General features: G+C 40.7%; 1 protein-coding gene and 1 long non-coding RNA gene across 2 annotated transcripts in view; one reads left to right on the plus strand and one right to left on the minus strand.

The window, feature by feature from the left end:
• The first annotated feature begins 425 nt into the window (after positions 1-425).
• RIOK3 (RIO kinase 3) lies at positions 426-24533 on the plus strand. Its single transcript, XM_046671891.1, has 13 exons — positions 426-614; positions 7604-7719; positions 8351-8496; positions 8591-8698; positions 8904-9013; positions 10257-10400; positions 11101-11228; positions 17683-17880; positions 19084-19243; positions 20619-20699; positions 20792-20881; positions 21965-22072; positions 22862-24533. Exons 1-13 carry the CDS (start codon positions 570-572, stop codon positions 22967-22969), a joined length of 1542 nt encoding a protein of 513 aa, XP_046527847.1. The 5' UTR covers positions 426-569; the 3' UTR covers positions 22970-24533.
• LOC124244886 (uncharacterized) overlaps positions 2062-24721 on the minus strand; it is a 30018-nt gene continuing 7358 nt past the window's right edge. The window contains exons 2-3 of the long non-coding RNA XR_006890135.1: positions 3238-3312; positions 2062-2324 (exon numbers count right to left, since the gene is read on the minus strand). This is a non-coding gene — a long non-coding RNA (uncharacterized LOC124244886). The remainder of the gene's footprint in view (positions 2325-3237; positions 3313-24721) is intronic.

Consider the following 24721-nt stretch of genomic DNA (forward strand, 5'->3'; position numbering starts at 1 on the left):
GCAATAACAATAAAATCCGACCGTCTTCTTCAGTCTCCCTCTCCTGTCTAAACCTGCCGTTTTCTGTCTCCCACACCATCCAGCTGAGAACTACCCCGGGAAATAATGAATGAACAGCCAGCCTCGCTCGCTTGTTTATTTATAGTCCGCGCTGTCAAGTCAGCTTAACTAGATCCAGCTGCCGTCTTGAGCAGCCAGGGAGGAAGGAAGGGGCGGCCGGGGCGGGCACAGGGCAGAGGAAGCCACACACAGCCCCTGCCTGCTCAGCAAGGGCGACAGCGACCACAAGCCCCCGGCCAGGGGATGCGGCCGGAAGTGCGGCCGGCCGGGGGCGGGGAAAGGTGACAGCGCGGAGCCGGGGGCGGGCAGCCAATCGGAAGCGCCGGTCCCAGCGGCGAGGGCGGAAGAGAAGCGGTCTAGTTCCGGACGCGGCCGCCGCCGCCATCTGTCACCTCCGCTCCGGCACCTGCAGCCCGTCGCCTCTGCCCCGCCGCCTATCTCCTCGGCGGAGGCTGTTTCCTGGTCCTGCCACCTCTCTGCTCTGTTCTCGTCGCTGCTTCTTCCCCAACATGGATCTGGTCAGAGTGGCATCGCCTGAGCCCGGGCCGGCAGCGGTAAGTGGCGTTCGGGGCTGACGCACCTGCCTTGGTCCCCTGGGCTGGTCCTCTCGGAAGGCCGGGAGAGGGTGGCAGGGGCCGAGGTGGCTCCGCAGGCGACTGGGGAAGTTTTGGGCCTGACCCCGGCGACTTCGGAAACCGGGGATAGGCGGAGGGGTTGCGGGGTGGGGCTAGGAGAAGCCGGGGCGGCCTGAGCTGCCTAAGGCCACCGTGGGCGGTCTGGGCTCTCTGTCTGGTTCTGCCCCTTGCTTTCTGCATCTCCTAGCATATATTTGGGCAGGACTCGCTTGGAAACGTTGACGTTAGAGGGAAAGCAAGCCTGATTCTGTTTTTCACGGGCGAGTCAGCCCAGGTAGACACAAAAAGCCCAGCAGAAAGGTAAAGGTTAGGCAGCTGTTTCCCTAACTTGACAAGTGTGGCGATCCTGTCCGACAACTGCTTGTTTTTGAAATATTGGAAGATAAGTCCAGGCGCACCCTCCCTGACCCCAGGCTGATGCTCAAGTGTACAGTCCTGCGGTTCACTGGTTATGAATCCTCATCTGCCTGGGCTTTGACGTTTAAGCTTCAGCGTATAGTGACCAACCATAGGGTTTATTTCACATTTCACATTTGGTTTCAGGCCGCTCCTTTTCATAATGCTTTCAATAGAGGGATGAAAAGACTCTCCTGCCACTTTATTGAGCAAGAGTGCTTCGATTGGGATTTTGTGTCCCTCCAGTTAAGGTTGTGAAGGAACCCAACTTTTTTAGCTTCGTAATTGTTCCTTTTTTGAGATATAATTGACATATATCATATTAGTTTCAAGTGTACACATAATGATTCGAGATTTGTCTATATTGTGAAATGCTCACCACAGTAAGTCTGGCTAACATTCATCACCATACAAGATTACAGTTGTTTTTCTTGTGATCTCAGGAACTTTCAAATATACAGTTCAGTGTTATTAACTATACTCACTACGATGTACATGACATCCCAGGCCTTACTTATTTTATAAGTGGGAGTTTGTACCTTTTGTCCACCTTCACCGACTTCTCTGTATGCTAACAGAACACTTGTTCCATTTAAAGGATGACTCGTTAATCTTACTGGATCTTCACTCAGGTCTTAACAGGAAAAGGGGGAAATAACTAGCTAAATTAAGAAAAGTAAAATTAATTTTATAAAAGTTCTCACACAACTGTAGGGAGAATCTAAGATATTCCATTGGCAAATGTTGTTACATCTACATGTTACTTTTTGTATTTTTTTCTCCTAAGGCCTTATTTATAAGGCCAAGATCAGTAGACATAAAAGGACAAAATCAGTAGACAGGTAAGGATAAATATATATCTCCATGTTAAATTCCTCCAGTTAAGCCTCCATAAAAGCTTGTAAAAATGTCAAATGAGACAAACCTTGCTCAGAATACAACCTAGCCTAAGAACAAATTTCACTGACAAAACTAATTCAGTAATAAAATATTTGATATCAGTCATCTTTTTATTTAAGCATATATCATCAGAACCATAAAATTTCATTCTCATCATTCAACAAAAAAAATCCTGAGGTTTATTGACGTTCTCTTGGGAAGACAGCATTTTGACAGGCAAAACAATTAGAAAGAGGCCGCAGGTATTCCTTAATCCTTTCCTTCTCTAACCTCTTGAAAGACTGAATTGATTGCAGAGGCCTACATGGAGGAGGTAGAGATTTGAGGAAGAGCCTGAAAAATGGAAAGAATGGTAAAGGCTAGTGATTCTCGAAACTCTTCAGTCGGGACCTCTTTACACTTTTAAAAATCATTGAGAACCCCAAAGAACTTTTGTTTATATTGGTTATATTGATATTTGTCCTATCAGAAATTAAAACTGAGAAACTGAAAATCTTTATGAAGTCATTTAAAAGTGATATGTAATATAAATAACATTTTTATATTAAAAACTAATTTCCCAAACAAAAAAGATTATTGAAGAGCAGTATTGTTTTGTGTTTTTGTGAGTCTCTTTAATATGCATCTTAATAGAAGTCAGCTGAATTCTCATATCTCTTTTTTCTTTCAGTCTATTGTTCACATTTTCAATCTGAAACTCCATCTTCATAGACGCGTAGATTAGAGCAAGTGTAATCGAAGATGGGTAATAAGAGGACAGTAGACATACTGAGAACAAACCGTGTTAATCTCTAAAAATGCACATTTGTGTCCTAAACCTACTACCTTAGAAAATTTTGGAAAACACCAGAATACCCAAGCACACATTCCAGCGGCCATCAGAGCACTATCTGATCATATCTGGCCATCATCATATCTGATAGAGACTCTGGAAAACCCACCCACGCTTTTGAGAGACGGAGACTGGGAAAGACAAAGAATGTCTTAGTACTGTTAGCAAAGTAATTTTGACCTCACAGACATCCTGCTGAAAAGGACTTGGGATCCCTTCCCCCGGGTCCTGGGGTGCCAGTTATAAAAGGCCAAACTGCCATAATGGACAAGGAATTTTAGGGGATATGCCAGGAAGGGAGGGTTGACAAACTGTAGGCAAAGGTGAGGAAGCGTGTAGCTCTGTCGCAGATGGGTTAGCGGCGCTCCTCAGAGCTGCTGGGGCCATCAGAGACAGGGAAAGTGGGAAACTCACAGCCAAGAGGAGCCTGAGGAGACATGATGACTACATGGTACGTGGTATCCTCCTTGGGATCCTGGAACAGAAAAGCTGAGGAAATATGAAGAAAGTGTGGACTTTAGTTAATAATCATGTATTGATTTGTTAATTGTGACAAATGTACAAGACTAATACAAGGGAAGCTGGGGATGGGGTATTTGGGAACTGTCTGTACTGTCTTTGTGATTTTTCTGTAAATCTAAAACTACTCTAAAATTAAAAGTTAAAAACAAAAAAAGATTAGTGTCCTGTAGACCCAGACCGTGTTTTCCAGAGACCCTTGTGTTGAGAAGTGAAATTAGCCCCTGAAATATTCTGCCTGGGTCATCTTCTAGCTGCGTGGGTAGAAGAGGGACCTTCCTGCGGGTTAGGGTTCTCTCGACTTGCTTCAAGTTGAGGACTGAATTTTTATCGTGTGCTTCTTCATGTTTGCTGTTTTATTTTACTTAATTCTTTCCCATCGTTGTCTGCAGTAAAACCTCAACAACAGAAAAGTGGGGTGGGCCGCTGGGGATGCATCTTTAGGAGCTGGAGGGAAAGAGGGACGATTTCCTTGTGATCGCGGCCAGCCCGGTGTGGGAGAATGTGGTGGTAGTGAAGGACGCCAAGCAGCAGAGTTTCGTGGTGGCAGTTTCCCAGAGGAGAGGAAAATCGGGTGGGTCTCGGGGGGTCTTCAGCAAACGGGGAAGAAAGAATCAGGGAGCTGGTTATGGGCTTGATTGATGTCATTTAAGGCAGAGTAACTAACCTGGAAAGGATTGTGCGGGATTTCCCATCAGATCTTGATGCAGTGGGGGGTTTATGTTGATGAAGGGAACGGTGGGAAATGACGTTGATAGCTAGGATGGAGCAAGCTTATGGAGGGCTTTTTTCCTCTATGCCCTTAGATTTACTGTTATTTTAACATTTAACAGTTTCTCTATTCACAGTGTTTGATTTACTGAGGAGTTGCAAGATGATGACAGAGGATTCCCCTACATATACCCTGTGGAGTCCCCAGTACATTTTCTAAGCCCCTCAGGAGTAGTGAACCCCCATGTCCTGGAGGACTGCCCCCTGCCCGGCAGCTGTCCCTTACGGCCCAAAACATTTTATGGAGGGCTTTTGGCTGCTGGTTTGGAGAGTGTGGATTTGATTTCAGAGTCTGGGAGTTGGCAAACTTTTGGAAGTCTTTACTTATTTACCCTCACCGTGGAAGCTGCCTCGGTGTGAGGGGCCCAGCTGAGCTGGTCAGCAGAGGTCCAGGGCAGAACAGTTGTCGAGTCGAAGGCTCCAAGGAGCAGGGTCAGTAGGAGTAGGCAGTTAGGGTGTCTCGGGGCTTTCTGTGGTCTCTACATGGTCCCCTTTCCTATTCACCCTGTCTCGGGAGTAGCTAATTCTGTGCCTCAAAATAACACAGTTACTGCCTGTCATTTTTGCCTCTTCCAAGGAGTTGTCAGTATGTAATACTTTATTTTTAATTGACTGCTGGCAAAAGACTAGAAGCATCCACAGTGGGTGGGCAAAGGGGCTGACTTCAAGATGAAGAAAAGGACTTTAGCATAGTAGGGGTGTAGGAAGGCACCAGACCTCCGCGGCTGGGGACAACCTGGCAGATCCATGAACTATCTCCAGTGTTTCCTTTGGGCACATATTATTCAGTAAATACTTGAGTGCCTCTTTCTATCTGAAGCTCTTTGCTGGGCTCAGAGAATGAGAAGACCCCACCTTTCAAGCAGCTCATGCTGTATTGCGGCTGATGCATGAACTCGAGTCTGGTAAACAGTCCTGCACTGACAGTGTTTGTGCAGGGTATGGGAGCACAAAGGAAAGGATCTGATTTTGTCTGATGAAATTGAGACATCCTGGGCCGGCCCGGTGGCACTGCGGTTAAGTTCACACGTTCTGCTTCTTGGCTGCCCAGTGTTCGCTGGTTCGGATCCCAGGAGTGGACATGGCACCGCTTGGCAAAAGCCATGTTGTGCTAGGCATCCCATGTATAAAGTAGAGGAAGGTGAGCATGGATGTTAGCTCAGGGCCAGTCTTCCTCAGCAAAAAGAGGAGGATTGGCAGTAGTTAGCTCAGGGCTAATCTTCCTCAAAAAAAGAAAAAAGAAAAGAAATTGAGACATCCTTATGGAGGAGGTGACGTTTAATTGGGGTAAATAGAGAAGGAAGACAAACCATTGGGAGAGAAGAGCAGGTGTGAAGAAGGCCTGAGGGGTGGAAGTGCGTCCTATCTGGCATGTAATTGGTGCTGCTAGAGCGTGGGGTAGGTGGGGGTTGAGACTGGAAAGGTAAATTAGGGCACACTGCGAAGGGCCTTTCTCTCTGAGGAATTTGGATTTCATACTGCAGGCAGCACAGAGGTGTGCTTTGCTTCGCACATTCCAGAACCAGGTGATTAGGGAAGCCTAGAGCAAAATGCTGAGTGCAGCCTCTTAAGTCCTACTGCTTTGGTTCAAATCTCAGCACTTCCATCTATGGTGTTATCTTGGGTTGCAAAACCTCTCCGTGACTCAGTTCCTAAATCTATAAAATGGAGATGATATTGCAAATACTCAGTTGTTGTGTGGCTTAAATAAATGTAAGTTACATATATTCAGCCAAGTGACTCAAATATAGTGACTATTCCAGTATTGTCTGCTGCCCTGCTGTTAGTGATTGCCAAATGTGATCGACGGTTCTGAGTTAGAGCGTACAGCCATTTGCCTCTTGGAACCTGGACTTTGAAGCTGATCAGACCGAGCGTTTCTAGGCTAAGTGGCAGCATTATGTCTCCTCCCTAGATGATTTAGCAGGGTCTTGTGGCCTAAAGATTAGACATGTTCTCCAGATTACAGACAGCTTCAAGATTCCAGAGCTCAAAATCCTCCTCAGGAGAGTGCTCAGCTGCTGCTAAGATCTGAGTAGACCTGGGAAGCCTCCTTGTGCCCTCCAGGTGGAGCTCATGGAAAGCTGGAGCACTTCTGCCGTAGGCTGGTATAGGTGTGTGCTGGGGGCGATGCATCTCATCAGTCTCAGGAGGAGACCAGATAAAACTTGATTCGGATTCGCTTAGGCATAAATGTAGTTATCTTTCATCACCCTTGAGTGCTCCATCCTAAGAGGCTGAACCAAGTAAACTCCTGAACCTCAATGCTAGGAAACCTGAACAAGGGTCCGTAGCCCGGTTGTCTCTGGGAGTCATGCCAACAGGCCCTTAGGCCCCTAGAGGGTCTGTACTGGCTAAATTTGATTAAACAATTTTGTAGCTAAAATGGGTATCATCATATGCTATATTCTATCTTACACACTCAGTAGTAGTTAAGGAATTAGTTCGGACTTTATCTGAAAAGCAGTGGGAAATATTAAAACAATAGAAGAGCTCTAAGTAAGGAAACAACCAATCAAATCTGCATTTTAGAAAAACCATTGTGTGTGGTCCTGTGGAGAATGGGAAGCAGCAGGACTGGAAGCAGGAAGATTAGTGAGGAGGCTCTGCCGGTAGCCCCGTGAGGGGAGGGTGAAGAGGGGAGGGTGATACCTTGGAGCAGAGTCTCAGAAGGCGGCTAGAGAGCTGGGCGAGTTCCAGACATGTTTAGACATCGTACTCAATATTAATGGTCTTAATTGCTAGGCTTTCAAATGTAGTCATTTGCTGCTGCTAAGTAAAGCCTGCTCCCTCAAAAATTAGGACTCGTGAGATAAACCTACAGCTTGTATTTCTAGAGGGCTGACATGGCGATGTCGTTGAGGAAGGCCGACTGCTGGCCACCCAGGAAGAGGCTCACGGAGTATTGCTTTGCTGTAGTGGTACTGTTCCAAGACTGTTTCTCGGCTTCTAAAGTTGAGAAATATAGTTTTTATTATTTGTGATTGTTATTTTTGTTTTAACATATCCCAAGATGTCGTGAGAGGGGCTGATGCATCATTTTACATGTAAAAGACTTAGTGCTTAAAATAGGATGCAGTATAACTTCTAAGCGGGCTTTGAATTGTGCTAGTTGGTATAGTCTGTTCCCATGAGAGAATCTACACAGGGAGCCAAAGTATATGGGCATGGAATCGGAACAGGGAGTGTTAATGTGGACCCATTGGCTATTGGAGTGATGCTGTAATAGCCTGGTGCTTCCCCTCAGCTAAAGGACACAGCTACCAAACCCGCTAGAAAGTGCTTTTGGCTGTTTTAGTTTACATTTATCCTTGGTTAGATTTGAGCTGGGAGATGTTTTTACTTTTAAGGTGATTTCTGCAAGTAGATAATCATTCATTTTGGGTTGATTTAACTAGTTTAATTCTCAAAAGATAACCTTATTTCCAAGTTTGGAAGGTGCTAATTTCATTATTATGAATTGAATTGCCCCCTTTTTTTGTTTGAATAGTGTCCATGGGCTACCCCTCAAAATACAGTATCTTGTTCTTTGGCTGATGTCATGAGTGAACAGTTGGCTAAAGAATTGCAGTCAGAAGAAGAAGCTGCTGCTTTTCCTAAAGTTGCGTAAGTAAAGTTCACAAAGAATCTATTTTGCCTAGCTGCTTATTTTAACAAACTTTTAGTATTTGATTAGTGATTGTCATGACACATGATTAAGAAATACATTTAAAAAAGCGATGCGGTAGAAAGAGCACCATACTGGGAGTTCACATACTGGGATAATTTGAATTTTGGTTCTGATTCTGTGATTTTTTTCAGTATTATCTTGGGCAAACCACTCTGTTTCTCTGGGCTTTAGTTATTACAACACTTGAACCAGATGGTCTCTAAATTAACAAATAATGAAGCGTAGGGTATAGTTTTGATGGAATGTTTGTAGTTTATCTTTTTATATATGTGCTGTCCATCCTTTGATCAGAATGCAGAACAAATGAATTCTGGGTCTGAGCTTGGATTTTATCATAGCCCCTGTAACTTTCTCCTGGAGCTCTCTTAATCCTACTTGGTGCTCTCCCGGTGCCTGCCCTTGGTCAGAGGGCAGCTGGGCACAAGGTGACTGGTTTGGTAAAGTTTTTTCCCATTGTTTCTTCAGTACAATTTTTAACAGTGAAAAAGGCACATCCTACTCTTAGAATTGGTAGCATCTGTTTACACAAGCACGTTATATTAGTTTATATTGCCTTATTTTGAATAGTGTTGCTGAAGGACCATTTATTACTGGAGAAAACATTGACACTTCCAGCGACCTAATGCTGGCTCAGATGCTACAGATGGAATTTGACAGAGAATATGATGCACAGCTTAGGCGTGAAGAAAAAAAATTCAATGGAGATAGCAAAGGTACTATGACCTTCTTGTGACAACTCCATTGGGTGGTAGAAAATGCTTGTAACATGCTCCTAAATAAATCTTCAATGGTTTTTGCCTTTTTAAGTTTCCATTTCGTTTGAAAATTATCGAAAAGTACATCCTTATGAAGACAGCGATAGCTCTGAAGATGAGGTTGACTGGCAGGATACTCGTGATGATCCCTACATACCAGGTATTGATGCTTTTATTTGAGGGGGGAGGGGTAGTATGGGGCACAGCAAGACTAAGTTTTCCAATGAATCTTTGTATTTTATATTTATCTTTGAATCTCGTTTGGTAATTTACTGTTAGATTCAAATATCTTTTCAGTCAATATCGAATGCAGCAATTTAGTCTTTGCTATTTTTACATACGTGGCTTGTCTTAATCACCTTTAGCAAAACCAGTTCCTACTCCCAAAAAGGGTTTTATTGGAAAAGGAAAAGACATCACCACCAAACATGATGAAGTAGTATGTGGAAGAAAGAATACAGCCAGAATGGAAAATGTAAGTTACAGAAAGTGTTATCTCTGAATCGAGAATTTTATTAGAATAAGGAAAAAACTTGGGATTCCAAATACAATATCAAATACAATATCTTAAGAAATTTAATTTCTAAAAATACCCTTTGTCCTTGCTAAAGGTGTTTTAGATAACAACATAGCAATATCATAAAAACTCAGCCGCTAATGAGAATATAATGTACCTCAGAATAAAATTCTACAAGAATATTAAGAAAATTAGTTCAATTTACATTGATTCTAAAATTAACAGATAGTTCTCTTGAAAGTAACATATTTATTTTTCAGTATATTATTTTCCATAAAATAGCACCCCTACCCAAGAAACAGATAACAGTAGGTGACTGGGGGATAGGAATGATAGAGAGAAATACATTCTACTATATACCCTTTTATCCTTTTGAATTTTTATCTTGTACCTAAACTACCCCTGCAAAATCAGAAATAAAATGTAATTTTTAAAAAATAGGAGAAAAAGAAAAAAAAGCATTCTTCCTGTTTCATAAGTATTGTGGTTAATGTAAAACATGCAGACTTTAGAACACAAATACTTGTTAAGTAAACATATTATTAAATTCTAGTAATGGTCCAGATCTCACTTTAGAACAGCCTTGTCCAGTAGAACTTTCTTCGATAATAGAAATGTATATCTATGCTCTCTAATACAGTAGCCATATTTGACAATTGAGCATTTGAAATTTGGGTGGTGCAATTGAGGAACTGAAATTTTAATCTTATTTTAATTAATTTAACTTTAAATATCCACATGTGGCAGGAGGCTACCATATTGGACAGTGCAGCTCTAGAACATAATTCTCATGGTCAGCAGAGTTTGCTGTCCTAATCCGCTCCTCAAAAATAATTAATTATGAAATTGCATTTCTTTGGCAAGATTTGGTATAGCCTTCAAAATATAAAATGTCCTTTGTCTTATGTAAAAGCAGGGAAAAAAGCATATGCTGAAAGACCTTGGCTTTGGGATGTGATTGGATGTTTTCCATACCTAGAATAAACCCTTTGCTTTGGGTTGCAGTTTCTAAATAGCCTTGCTCGCCTTTCTACTGGGTTTCTTAGTGAGTGAGTTATTCTTTTTCTGTGATACTCCTGGGTTCTGCTTTTGATCATCTATTGAGTAGGAACCCTGTTCCAAGTAAAGACTGCTCTTCTCCTTGTCTTAGCTTTTTACTGTTCCCATTTTAAAGTATTCAGACGTTATTTCTTTTTGGCAGTTTGCACCTGGGTTTCAGGTGGGAGATGGAATTGGAATGGACTTAAAACTATCAAACCATGTTTTCAATGCTTTGAAACGACATGCCTACTCAGAAGAGCGTCGAAGCGCCCGCCTCCATGAGAAAAAGGAGCATTCTACTGCAGTAAGTAATCTTACGTTTCTTCTTTAATGGAAAGATCCATATTAGAAATTGTCGCATTTTCTAAACATACTAGAAAATGTTTTGTTTTGTTGGGGGAAAAAACAAAACGAAACTTCCTGTTTGATGTTTTTTTCATGAGATTGGCTTTTCAAATCAAAGATGTAAATAAAACTCGAGTAGCTTTGCTATTTGACTTTTCAAATTTAATGTAATGGTTATTAATCACTCAAAACGAACATTTTAGTGGTCATAAATTGCAGGTGAATGTTCCAAGATTAAAAAAAATTGTTTCCTGTCACATTATGACAAATTTATAACTTAATAGTCTAATATTTTATATTAATGAAGATAGTGTCTAATATCTTGAGAATAAACTAATTTTTAAACCTTTAGAAAAACAAATGGTAAGTACACTAGGAGAGTTATTTAAACTTTAGAAAGTAAGATTTTGACTAAGCTAGTGTCTGAGTTTTAATGGTTCTTTTAGCTATTCACTTTCAAAGAGATTAGAGTTATGGTTATGAGGATGAATTGTGTCTTGATAGCGCTCTTTTAAGAGCCTGTTATATATACATCGAGATAAATTAAGTAATAAAGGTAAAAAAAAAGTAGATATTTTGAATGTTAGATTTTAGAAATAGCTCAGAAAATGTTTTGTGATTATTAGTCATTTTCACTTATAGTGCTTTATCTTTTGCAGGAAAAAGCAGTTGATCCTAAGACACGTTTACTTATGTATAAAATGGTCAACTCTGGAATGTTGGAGACAATCACTGGCTGTATTAGCACAGGAAAGGAATCTGTTGTCTTTCATGCATATGGAGGAAGGTAAATGAGCAAAATACAGTATCATCATGTCAACAGAAGCTTAGCCCCTTCTCCACAATATTAATGGATTTACACAGAATCAAAGTTAATGCTGCATGGCAAGCAGAGCAGTTTAAAAAGTGTTATTGTAGTGGCCAGTGCCACGGCATAGTGGTTAAGTTCGCATGCTCTGCTTTGGTGGCAGGGGTTCACAGGTTCAGATCCCAGGCATGGACCTACATACACCACTTGTCAGCCATACTGTGGTGGTGACCCATATACAAAATAGAGGATGATTGGCACAGATGTTAGCTCAGGGTGAAGGCAAATCTTCCTCAATAAAAAAAATAAAGTAAAAAATAAAAAGTGTTGTTGTAGAAAGTCTAGACAACATAAGGACATATAAAGAAAAACAGTCTTGCTAATCCCACCATCCGGAGATAACCATTAATTTGTGTAGATTCTTCTGGTCTTTTTTCTATGCATATGTTGTTTTCTACATTACTGGAATTGTACTATATCACACAGGCAGCTGTAAGTGGCAGAGCAAAATTTGAACCTGGGTTTGTCTCCAAACCCATGGTCTTTCCACTGTGGGGCCCTTTGGTATCCTTCCTCCCCTCATAAATCTGGTCCTTACTTGAAGAAATACTAGATTTAAATAATGCTTGCATGATTTAAGGAAACGTCTTTGCAAGATCTTATACTATTTAGATCTTACCTTGTTACAAAAGCTTAGGTGAGTAGAGAATGGCATGAGGAAGAGAAACATTTTTAAAAGTGGAGCCTGTTGCGAGAACGTGCTTAAACCAGGCATCTGAAATCGTCTGGTTACTGACCATTGAAGTCAGCTGGCAAGGCTTACTACCGCAGCTGTTCCTTACCCTAACGTTGTTCACAAACGAAACGGTTCAGATAGATTCCAGAAATTATGCTAGCTTTTTTTTTAGGTTTAGAGGGATTTACTATGTACTTAAGGGGATTCAAATGATCATTGATCAAGTCCTTGTCTTTGGTTGCCTTAACTATTTAACTAGTCTCCCTTTCTAGAGGAGGCATACATGTATAATCATATATCAGATGATACTGTTAAGTTCCAAAATGAAAAGGATAAAAATGAATGTTAGGATGAAGTAGCTCAACCTTTTTCAAGCTATGTGATCCAGAGCAAATTATTTAACCTCATTGGAAAATTGACCCTCGCCTCATAGGATTTTTGAGGGGATAAATGAAATCACATTTGATAATACCTACTACATCATTTTAATCTTAATAAACATATTTTTTCTTCCTTACTTTAAGCTTCATTGCCCTCTTCCTAGATTTCATATGACCAGGCAAATATAATTTAATGGCACAAATTATTTTAAAATGAAAGATTATGCATGGTAGAAATTAAAACTTTACAGAAAGGATTAAAATGAAAAGTAGGCTTCATCTGACCAACTCTCTACCCACAGATCTTTTCTCCAAAGATAACCGCTATTAACAGTTTTTAGTCTGGTATTCCAGAAATTTGTATGCATATATCCCTTATTTTGTTTATACAAAATAGATTGTACTCTACATTCAAGATCTTAGTTTTTCAGTTAATGTATCTTAGGGCTTTCTGTATTACTAGCTTATACCACCCCATTTTTATAGTAGGACATTCCATTGCGTGAATACACAGGAATGTCCTTGTACATCTACGTTGGTGTGCTTTTGCAAATATATCCTTAAGCTAAATTCCTAACGTTAAAATTGCTGTGGCAAAGACCATATGCACTTTTTTCCCTTTTTTGTTAAATAGTGGAATGCCTTGTTGAATGGAAAGTACCAGATTTTGCTCACTGTTTTGGCCTCTAAGCTGGCTATTGTAGCAAGCAGTGTTTCCTGATTTAGTAAAAATTTAAATAAATGTTTTTTTCTTGTATGTCATACCAAGGCCAGAAATCTCGAACTTGTGTTTATCTTTTAGTGGTAGGGCAAATGCAGTTTTCCCTATGGGCTAGTCAACTCTGCAGGTTGTGTGCGGTCAGAATGTCAGTAGACAGAGCCAGATTGCCCTGTGCGAAGGTTGACCGATTTATGCCCCCACCAGCAGTGTGCCTGTTTCCCTCATCCTCATCAATGCATAGTATTATCAGACTTAGTATTTTTTGTCAATGTGAAAGATGAAAAGTACCATTTTGATATTTTGGTGTGCGTTTATTTAGTTATGATTAAGGTTGTACATTTTTTTCAAGTGCTTTAGTAGCCATTTGTATTTCTTTTTCTTGTCATTTGCCTTGTCTATCCTTGGTCATTTGCTGTTATACTTAATGATACTTTGACATAATGAACGATCTCTCTTTCCTTCTGGTGGAATTGGTATGGTAATTGGCATTTGTAAGTTAGCGAAACTAGAGAGCGTTTGGTGTTCTAAACTGAGAGTAAATGCTTTTAAAGTTTATGTTTGTTTTCTCTGCTACATAACAAATTACCACAGACTTAGCAGCTTAAAACAGCACCCATTTATTGTCTCACAGTTTGTGCTGATCAGAAGTTCGGGCGGGCACAGCTCAGTGGGGTTCTCTGCTCAGGGTCTCACAGGGCTGCAGTCTGGCTGTCGGCTGGGCTGGGCTGTGTTCCTTTCTGGAGCTTGGGGTCCTCTTCTTTTGGCACAGTTCAGTTCCCAGTAGCTGTGGGACTGAGGTCCTACCCTTTCTTGTTGTGAGGTGAGGTCTTCACTTTCTTGTTGGCCATTAGGAGAGGCCTGCCCTCAGCTTCTAGAGGCCACTGCAGTTCCTGGTCATGTAGCCCTTTCAGTCCCTTTGATGCATCAGGGCACTTCTTGAAAGCCAGCAGGAAAATCCCTCCCTCTAGTCTGCTGAGACTGGGTCGTAGACAATGGATTTAATCCTGGGAATGACTATACCATCACCATTGCCATATAATGTAAGCTAATCAAGGGAGTGGCCATGCCTCCTCCACTCAAGGTGGTGGATTATACAGGGTGTGCACACCAGGGGCTGGTATCGTGGGGGTCATCTTAGGATTCTGCCCTCCACTAAGCTGTTCTGGTTTCTATTACTCCCAGGTTGGCCGAGTAATCAACAGTTATTTGAATAGTAACTTGTGCTAGATTTTTCAGGGACTAAAGTGTAAGACATATTTTCTACTCTCAAAGACCTTATAGTGTAGCCAAGAGGAGAAGATTATAGCAAGAATTGTTTTGGTCAACAGAAGATAGTTACATAATAGAGAGTACACAGTTATGTAAGTGAGTCTGCAGTGTGATAGGAATTAAGAACAGGACAAGATCATTGCCGGTCACTTTCAGGAAAGAGGTCGTGATGAAGTTAGATCTTAATCTGGACTTCAAAAATAGGCCAAAAACTCCAGTATTGAGTGCAAAAAGCTAGTTGCAGAATATATACATATACCATCTGTTTAAATGTTTAAAGTCTTACAGAAAATAATGTATGTGGATTTTTTTAATAGATGCTTATGTATGTCTGTACTTACGTATCTTTTTTAAAAAACTAGAAAGATGCTATTCATGATCGTGATTGCCCCTGGAGAGGTGGAACGAGGCGTGAAACTACCTGGGGTGGTAATCGAAGGGAACTTTAGCTTTATCTGTAATGTTTAATTCTTTTTAAAAAATAAAAGGGCTGTAAATGAGAGGGTTGAAGTTTAGGCAATGAGGAGATTTACAGCGAGAAGATTAGAAGGTATGTGTTTAGAGGTAATAGGATATAAAACTGTGTAAGCAAACCAGAAATTGGTAAGGAGGACCTTAAAAGCTAGGCAGAGGGATGTGCAATTTAATAAGAAACAAGGAGATTTTTTTTAGTAGGAGAATGACAAGATGAATCTTATAAATTAGACTCTAGCCTAGAGTCCTTCCAAGCAGGGAATCTCGTCAATGGTATTTTTGATAGGGCCTCATCTAGCTTGTCGTTAAACTATTCCAGTGACAGGGAGCTTATCAACTCAAAATCTAAAGACGGCCGTGATATCTTTAAATCACTGGGAATTTCTTCCTTGTACAGAATCTCTGCTCTGTCTCCCTGAAAATTGATTTATCCATTCACCAAGTATTTGTGCAGCCAGCACAAATGAGTGCCAGGTACTCTTCCAGCTACTGGGGATACAGCAGAGAATGGTACAAGGAAAGGTCCCTGCTCTCATAGAATGTGCTTCTTTCCCACCCCAACACCTTCCAAGATGATAATACATAAACAAAAAATAGCAGATATGTGTTATAGTAGTTAAAATAGGGTGATATCATAGTGACTGGTTGACTACTTTTTATTAGTAGGACAGGGAAGCCTTCTCTGATGAAGTGACTTTTAAACTAAGATTTGAATGACTGCATCTAGGATACAATATAAATTTCAGATAGCAGAACATTCTAGACTAAAGAACAGCTAGTGCTAATGTCTTAAGACAGGTACAAGCTTGGTATCTTTTTTTTCTTCTTTTTTTTTTTGGATGAGGAAGATTGGCCCTGAGCTAACATCTGTACCAATCTTCTTTTTGCTGGAGGAAGATTGTCGCTGAGCTAACATGTGTGCCAGTCTTTCTCTGTTTTATGTATGGGATGCCTGTCACAGCATGGCTTGTTGAGCGGTGTGTAGGTCGGTGCCTGGGATCCGAACCCGCAAACCCCAGGCCGCTGAAGCAGAGCATACGAACGTAACCACTACACCACCAGGCTGGCCCCCAAGCTTAGTGTCGTTGAGGGACTGTAAGGAAGCCAGTACACCTAGAGCATAGTGTGTGAAGGGCAGAGGGGAGGCTGGAGAAGTAAGCAGGGCTTAGATCAGGTAGGACTCTGTGAGCCAGGGGAAGGAGTCTGCTCTTTACTTAAGTGCACTGGGAACCAGAGCTGTGATTTGATTTTGTTTTCCGCTCAGACTGCTGTGTGGAAAATGAATTGTACGAGGGCAAGAGAAGAAGCGGTAAGATCAGTTATTATAGTCACTTAAATGAGTGCTTTGGACCAAGGAGGTGGTAGCAAAAGGAAAGAGTAAGAGACCGTTGGTGTGTGTTTTGAAGCTAAGAGTCGACAGTGTATGTGGTTGGATTGGATGTGGGGTGAGAGGAGAGCTTCCTGGCTCGAGCAGCCGGGCGGTGCCATCTGCTGAGCGAGAGCCTGCACGAGGGCAGGTTTAGGGTGCGGTTAGCAAGAATTTTTTTTGGACATGTTAAGTTTGAGATGCTTGCTGGACATCCAAGTGATGTCAAGTGGGGATCGGCTAAATGGGCCTGAAGTTCTGGAGAAAGTCAGGACTGAGGATAGAAATGTAGGAGTTATCCGTATCTAGATGACATTTGAAGCCATGGGGCTAAATGAAATTCCCCAGGAAGAGAGGGCAGCTGGGAAGAGAAGGGGTTGCTTAGAACCAGTTGGAGTACTCTGACCTCAGAAGGAGTCAGCTGGGACAATATGGTGCGGAAGGAGTTTGGGAGTTTGAGTCAGATTTTTGTCCTCTGGAAATACAGTTCCTTTCTTTTTCGGATTAACATCCCTTCAGATATTTAAAAGTAAATATGTTGTCTGTCCTTCCATCCTCCTCCTTTTTGTTCGCACTGCCACTGTGATTCAAGCCCTTTCAATGGCTCACTATGGTGAGACTGTTGGAGTAGCATCCTAGGTGGGCTTCACCCTCTAGGCTCTCCTGCTCCTTTCCATCCTGACATTGTCGTTGACTTGATCTTCATGACATGTGTCAAGCCCTTGCTGATTCCTCTTTCCTTTGGGTGTACATCAAGGCTTCCCACCCGGGCAGTCCGAGCCCTGCACAATCTGCCTCCATTCCACCCCTTCAGCTCTAAGTGCTTTCATTTCCTCTTTCTGGCCAAGTCTTAACTGTAGCGTTTGTTGGTCCTCAGACATGTCCTGTGGTGTCCTTCCTCTGCTTTGTTAATACTGTGACTGTACTTGTTCATATCCCACCCATTGTCCTGGTTCTGTTTCAGATGCCACCTGTGCCGGGAAGCCTTGCCTGACCTTTCCAATCCAAAGGGACCTGTCCTATTCATGTACTTCTATTCTGCCCGTCCCTCCTTGCATGCTCATAGGGCAGAGACTCCTTTATTCACCTTATATCTGCTAGGAGTGGAAGACACATCTTTAAAGAGCTGTTCTGTTTTGTTTGTTGTATTGAATTTTGCCCCTGAACCATCCCAGGTAGACCGTAGCCTATTTTCAAGTATGTATGTCTTCATTGCGCCTCGAGTTTGATTTCATAGTCATTAAGTGAAGATTATATTATGGATTGTTGAAAAATGGTTGACAGTTTATTTGAGAGTATGTTTTATTAAAAAAACCAAAACCTAAGTTTTATTAAGACCCAAAACTTGAAAGCTTAAAAAAAAACCCAAGGCTCAACATTCTCAGAGAAGGTAGATCTACTTCTGTGTTACAGAATCTTTATTTTGAAATTGTTTGACTTGTGAGCTGGCAGCTTATACTGACTTAATTTTTTTTTCTTCCACTTAGCATGGAGGATGAAAAAGAAGATAGTAAAGTTATACCTACAGAATGTGCCATCAAGGTATTTAAAACAACCCTTAATGAGTTTAAGAATCGTGACAAATATATTAAAGATGATTTCAGGTTTAAAGATCGCTTCAGTAAACTAAATCCACGTAAGATCATCCGCATGTGGGCAGAGAAAGAAATGCACAATCTCACAAGGTAAAGAAAATCATTGTGCTGGAAGTAATGTTGGGTACTTCCCTTTCTGTGTCAGGCCCGCTAGCCAGGCAGAAAATCCATGCTTGCTTTTAAATTCATCTATAGAAATTGGTTTTCTATTAGAAAACATTTCTCTGCATATAACCTGAATTCATACTTTTAGGATGAATAAGCTGTTTTCTTTTTTCTTTCCTCAGTAAAGTCTGAGGGAAATGAAGTCATTTTTTGCCTAAGACATTCTGTCATGTATCTAAATGCTATTTTTTTCAGCTTCCAATTAGGCTTATTATAATGATTTTCCTTTTTTGTTTCAGAAAATTTTTATTACTTCTAATGGTGGTTAATTTGGTGGGGGTGGAGTCTTTTGCAAGTCAATTTGCATTTTACTTTAATTAATTAGCCTTGTTTCTCAATTCTCTATGCAGAATTTATCAAGGAATTTGTCAACCAAGTAATTTAGTAATGATCTTTCTCATTAATAAACCTCCCCAGATCTTAATCTATTAAGAGCTTACTTTTAGGTTTTTTCTAAAGATGTTTGCTTTTAAATGTAACTATCCATATTTATTAGTTGCAAAATTCTTCTGCTTAGTAGGACTTCTAAGTAGAATAATCCCCTAAGAGGCCTTGTCGTGCTTCAGTCTCCTTCTCTATGCTGCTGACATCTCATCCCTGCCTTTCTTAAATTCTTCAGCAGCTCCTGTAGTCTTTAGTGTAAAGTTCAAAGTCCTTTTGTGATATGGAGCCTCCTTGTCTCTGTGGCCTCAAGCTGCTTTGCCCGTCCTCCTCCTCAGGACCCAGCTGTGTTGATGTATATCCATTCTCCAATGGACTGTGCTCTTAAACACCTCCATGCATTTCCACAAGCCGCTTCCAGCCTTAGACTAGCACTTCCCCATAATGTCTTAATCCGGCTAATTCCTGTTTGCTCACTTCTAATAAGCCTTCCGTGAGTGATGCTGCGCACTCCCATAGCTCTTAACCCCACCCCCGCTAGTGCATGTACCACACTGCTTGTCTGTCATTTCTACTAATCCGTGGGCTCCAGAGGGCAGAGGCTGTGTCTTACTGTCCTTGCATTCCCACATCTGCAGGGCAGAACATAGTGCCAGCACATTGCAGGCCCTCATTAGAAATTTGTTGAATAACTGAGAGAGTCTCTCCTTCTGCTCTTTACATTCTTAATCATTTCTTTCCGTATAGAATGCAGAGAGCTGGAATTCCTTGTCCAACAGTTGTACTACTCAAGAAACACATTCTAGTTATGTCTTTTATTGGCCACGATCAAGTTCCAGCCCCTAAATTAAAAGAAGTAAAGCTCAGTAGTGAAGAGCTGAAGGAAGCCTACCATCAAACTCTTCATGTAAGTTGTGCCTGGCAAAGCATTCACACACCAACTGTTAAAATATTTCCTGTAACCTTTAAAGAAATTTCCTAAAATAGTACTATTTTAAGGTGAGTTCATAAGGACAAACTGAAGTTTGGGAAGAATGTTAACATTGAGAAGTTGTCTTTATATCAGTATGTAGGTGTCCTGAGGAGTTTGGGGAAAATCAAAGACCTATGGAGCAAGTAAAGCCTCAGTTATTAGCATTAGTGACACAGAAGCATGAAGCTGTTATTCACAAAACTTCACTAAATAAAATTTGACAGTACCACATTTAGCAGATAGCGTTCCTCACTGGTCTGTGTGCCCTCTTGAATGTTAGAGCTCTAACAGCAAAAGAAATACCTTTCTTGTTGGGAAATTAGAGGGAAGCAGACGTGATCTTGTTATAAGAGTGAAAACTGAAGATGGTACAGAATGGTTTCTCCGTCTAGGCAAGTGTTAGAATTGGAAGGCATGTCAGGAAGCTACTTATGCTTTGGGACAGCAACTGAATTCGATCTGAGGTCCTTCTAGCTTAAGAAAATGCTCTTAATATTGTCGTTATTCCTGTGTACTGTTTTAATTGAATAGTGGAGAAACACATGCTTTTTACACAGTCTCTGCATGGAGCTCTTATGTCATGCAGTAGTTGATGTGAACATGAAAGTGTTATCCAAATCGATTTTGTAAGATACAGCTAGGGAGAGAATCCAACTTTCTTTGCCTCCAGTAGAAAATATTCAAAGGAAAATCAAGTCCACTTTCCTGGCTTCTTCTGGCAGTGGGGGTGCTGGGGAAGAGAGGAAGTAGTGATGTCCTTTTCGTCTTTGTTTCTCTTAAGGCTGGGAAACAAAACATTAATGCTGATTTCTACTGTAAGACTAGAAGTCACTTTCAGTAAGGAAAATATAATGCCACTTAATTTGTAAGAATGTATCTCTTTCCCACTATGTCTGGCAGGAAGTACTTTTTACCTTGAAATTGTATACACTCCATAGAGGTCTCAGTGGGATATTTACCCTTTTATGAAGGTGATCCTGGGTCCCCTGGTTAGTGACCATACACATGGCTGCTCTCTTACCCATGTGTGAATCCAGGTCTGCCTCTTGGCCCCCTGATCTCCTTGCTGTCACGTGGACAAGGAAGTAGAGTGGCACACATTCATCCTCTCTGTTGTCTCCCTGTTTCCCCACCCTACCTTAAAAAAAGAAAACAAGGAAGCCCAGTCCTAGGTTGTACAGACAGGAAGTAAGTTCTTTACCCTAGTTTTGCTTTTTCTGGACAATATTGGTTGACGTAGACGTTTTGGTTGTATAGGTAAATTAGAGTTGTTCCTTCGTGTCCTAAATGTCTGCCTTGCTCCTCACAGCTGATGCAGAAGCTATATAATGAGTGTACGCTCGTACACGCCGACCTCAGCGAGTATAACATGCTGTGGCATGCCGGGAAGGTGAGGAGCACATCGTGTTGATGTTCACATTCAATGACTTGATGTACATTCCCGAAGGTAAAGAAATCACTGGATGCTCTATATTTAAACAGGTCTGGTTGATCGATGTCAGTCAGTCTGTAGAACCAACCCATCCTCACGGCCTGGAGTTCTTGTTCCGTGACTGTAGGAATGTCTCACAGGTAGGCATGTAATTAATATGTCTTTTTTAGGGGATATAACAGATCGAAATATTTTTCTCACTCTAAGTAAGATAGTCTTAGAAATTGAAGGAAGAGTGTGGTTACTGGCTGCTTTCAAGATAAAAATACAAAGATCAATTTTTCAGGTTTCATTTTCAGCAAGAATTTGATTATATGCCTCACATTTGAGCCATTGAATTCAATTTCCGAGAGAATAGGTTTTTATTTTGGCTCCAAATATTTAAGCAGTCAAGGAGACATTTAACACATGCACAGTGCTTAAAGAGAAGCTGGCATATGGTAGGCCTGTGGGCTGACTGCCAAGGTTATTATCATTAAAAGGAGAGTAGTCTTAGTGGTACTGTGTCTGATCACTGTTTGTAAGGCAGAGTAAACAGATTAGGGAAGGTAAAACTAAGTAATCACAGAGTTGGATCACAGTTGTTTGCTATTTCTGAAGGAAATGAATTGTTAGCAACAGATTCAGATAGCAAAGATCTTTCTAAATGATAGAATAATTTCATACCGGACATAACTTCTGAGCCTGCTTGAAAATTGTAATTCATGGGATTTAGTGAATGTTTTGAGTCGAAGCATTCAAAGCAATGCCAAGCAATTTTATCAACCGCTCATTTTTATAGCTATTGAAGGTGCAGTGTGACGGACTTAATCTGTAAGACAGCACAGATGTGTAAGAGAGGACAAAAAGCAAGTAGAACCTGAGCGTAGTTAAACTTGAAGTAAGAAAATCTGGGTTTAAAAGCTGGAGGAATTCCGTGGTGTTTTACAAGTATACTATTCCCTTGGTTTTTTTTTTTTGTTTTTCTTGGTGAGGAAGATTGGCCCTGAGCTAATGTCTGTGCCAGTCTTCCTCTATTTTGTATGTGGGATGCTGCCATAGCATGGCTTGATGAGTGGTGTAGGTCCATGCCTGGGATCCAAACCTGTGAACCCTGGGCTGCTGAAGTGGAGCATGCCAAATTTAACCACTATGCCACCAGGCCGGCCCAACTATTCCTTGGTTTTAGTTTCAGAGAGGACCTTGCTAATATCTCTTACTGACTTTCTTGTATTCTTTACCAGTTTTTCCAGAAAGGGGGAGTAAAGGAAGCCCTCGGAGAACGAGAACTCTTCAATGCTGTTTCTGGCTTAAGCATCTCGGCAGATAACGAAGCTGACTTCTTAGCTGAGGTAGGCCTAGTTACTTTTCGCCTTGCTGGTAATGGAGTACTGGACAGAGTAGATAAGGGAAACCCAGAGCTCACTTTACCCTCTCTTCCCCCCAAAACAAAATTAATATGAGGTTTAGGTGACACATGGGCCCTGCCTTTAACTGAATGTAGAAAGTTAGCAGTGGCCATCCTTGGAAATAACCAATCATTACAATCCGGATCTATAGAACCACACAAACATCTCCCTCCAGAGAAGGTGTCTTAAAATTGAACAAAAGCATAAAAGTAACACAGCAGCTGCTTATTCCTAACAACAAACCAAAGCAGAGAATGGTCGTAGAGTCTGTTCCAGAGCTCCCCACTATGACTTGAATTTGGCCATGCTGTGCTGGAACCAGAGGCCAAAGGAAAAGTAACAGGAAGATGGTAAATCCAGCCTCTAGCTCAGGACAGTTGCTCAGTGAGTAGGTGTTAGAGTTGTTGAATCAACACTGGAATTTGCTTTTTCTGGTGCCCCGAAAGCTTTAGAGAGTACGTAGTAGGACATACCTGATTCCAGTTGCTAGCTTAATAAAGACACAAAATATTGCCCCTGGTAATATTATCAAGTAAAAATTGTACATGTATGTGTCACTCATATACATGTATGTGACACACTGTAATATGTGTCACACATTGTGATTCTAATCAAGACCAGTGTCATTAGGAATGACCTAGTTTTAAGAGAGTGAAAATACTGGTTCAATCTAAAGTATGGTGTCTGTGAAGGAGGATTTTGACAACTGGACTCAATGTATTAATTTTGTAGATAGAAGCTTTGGAGAAAATGAATGAAGATCATGTTCAGAAGAATGGAAGGAAAGCTGCTGCGTTTTTAAAAGATGATGGAGGGGCACCAGTCCTATGTGATGAATAGCAGCGGTGCCCACTGCTTCAGTGGCAACACAGTGGTGACTGTCAGCTGCCAATGGCAAGTGAAGTGATGGGTGACTCGAAATACCAAAACATGAGGAGTGTACAATGGTGCTTCTGTGCTTTTTTCCCCTTGTGATCCATTTGCCAGACGTGTGGAATTTTTAGCTCAGCATTGAGAGAATAAATGTCACTACCTCTCATCTTATGAATAGGATAATCTAATTCTTCAACAGCTACAAGTTGTCTAGCTGAAATAGACATGAATTTACAGGATTCATGGTATAAAATGTTTTGATGAGAATTTTTAAAATTTAGGTCACATTTCCAAATGTGAGAGGAAAGGACTGATCTGTTTATGGGGGAGGCTTTATTACAACATACTTGCTTTCTTCACTCCCTGTTTTCTGTTGCATCTTTCCTTGAATATTTTATTGACCTAAAATTTGGCCTTCTCACATCTTTTTCCAGATTGTGACCATGACTCTAAAGGAAATTTTCTTCTCTTTAGGTGTTGTAAATGGAAATTTCATTTCAGAATGGCTGACAGAAATAGACATAAGCAAAATACTTTTTATTGGTATATCATGAATATGAACTGAATTCTACATTTCCATACTCTTATCCAAGAAAAGGCATCAGGTTTCTGAAAGAGATAAGTATATAAGAACTTAACTATCCAAATTTTTAAAAATTTAACTTTCAGCTTTTCTACATTTAGATAAAATGGTTAGGATACAACTCATGGTGCAGCTACTCTGCATTTATAATGAAAATATAAATTGTCTGGAAGGACAGAATATAATATTTAACCACGTTTGACACATTGTAATGAAGTCAATGAAACAAAGTTCAGTTTATATTTCACTCAAACTATATATTGATTGCTTTTGAGAGAAATATAGTAAGTTAATTAGAAATATTAAATAATCAGGAGATAAAAAGTGTATAAAACAACTCGGGTACCAAATTAACCAACTAATTGGAACTATCTGGCCTCACTTTTAATAATCATTAGTACTGGCTGGAAGCCACTTCATCAACAAAGCAAGCGCTGTACTGGAAAAGTCTGTGGGCTCTGGTAGGATCGAAGTTCCTTAACTAAAACGTAATCATTCCTCCTATTCCTGAAGTCAGATTGGAACCAATAAAGACTCGAACTTTCTGTCTGGTAATAGAAAGTAAAAATCGAAACATCATTTACACTTGAAAACTTTTCCTTTAACATTATTTAAAAATGCCAAATATGTTCCTTCTAGGAAAATATTTATTTTTGTTTCTGTTGTAAAGCTTTTACCTGCATTTCAGAGAAGTGTGGTTTGGGGTAGATATCGTTACATTTCTGAGATGTTTACTACCCTGAAACAAAGAATTAGATGACTGGCGATTATAGGCTTTCTGGAAGTTTCAAAGAACTGATGTTAAAAACCATTAACCATTGAAAACTTGTTTTGTTTTGTTTTCTGACATACTGTTTAACAAAGAGCAGCAAACCATTGCTGTGTGGCATTCTTGGAGTGTGCTGTGAACATGCTTTTTAAGAAATTAAACATGAAGAGATCATTTTAGAATTGGTTCTTCGTGTGGTTTCTTCCTGTTCCTTCTAGTTGTGTCTTGGCACGAAGTTACCCCTTGTGTATAAAATTAAACAGTGCTATTTTAAGCTGTTTTTCCTCCCTTAACTTCTCATATTTAGATTTCACTTTTAAATGACCTACTTCGCATTACAAATAGGTTTTTCCCCTTGTATAGATCA

This window comes from Equus quagga, chromosome 9 (assembly GCF_021613505.1).
Source record: "Equus quagga isolate Etosha38 chromosome 9, UCLA_HA_Equagga_1.0, whole genome shotgun sequence".
Classification (NCBI taxonomy): Eukaryota; Metazoa; Chordata; class Mammalia; order Perissodactyla; family Equidae; genus Equus; species Equus quagga.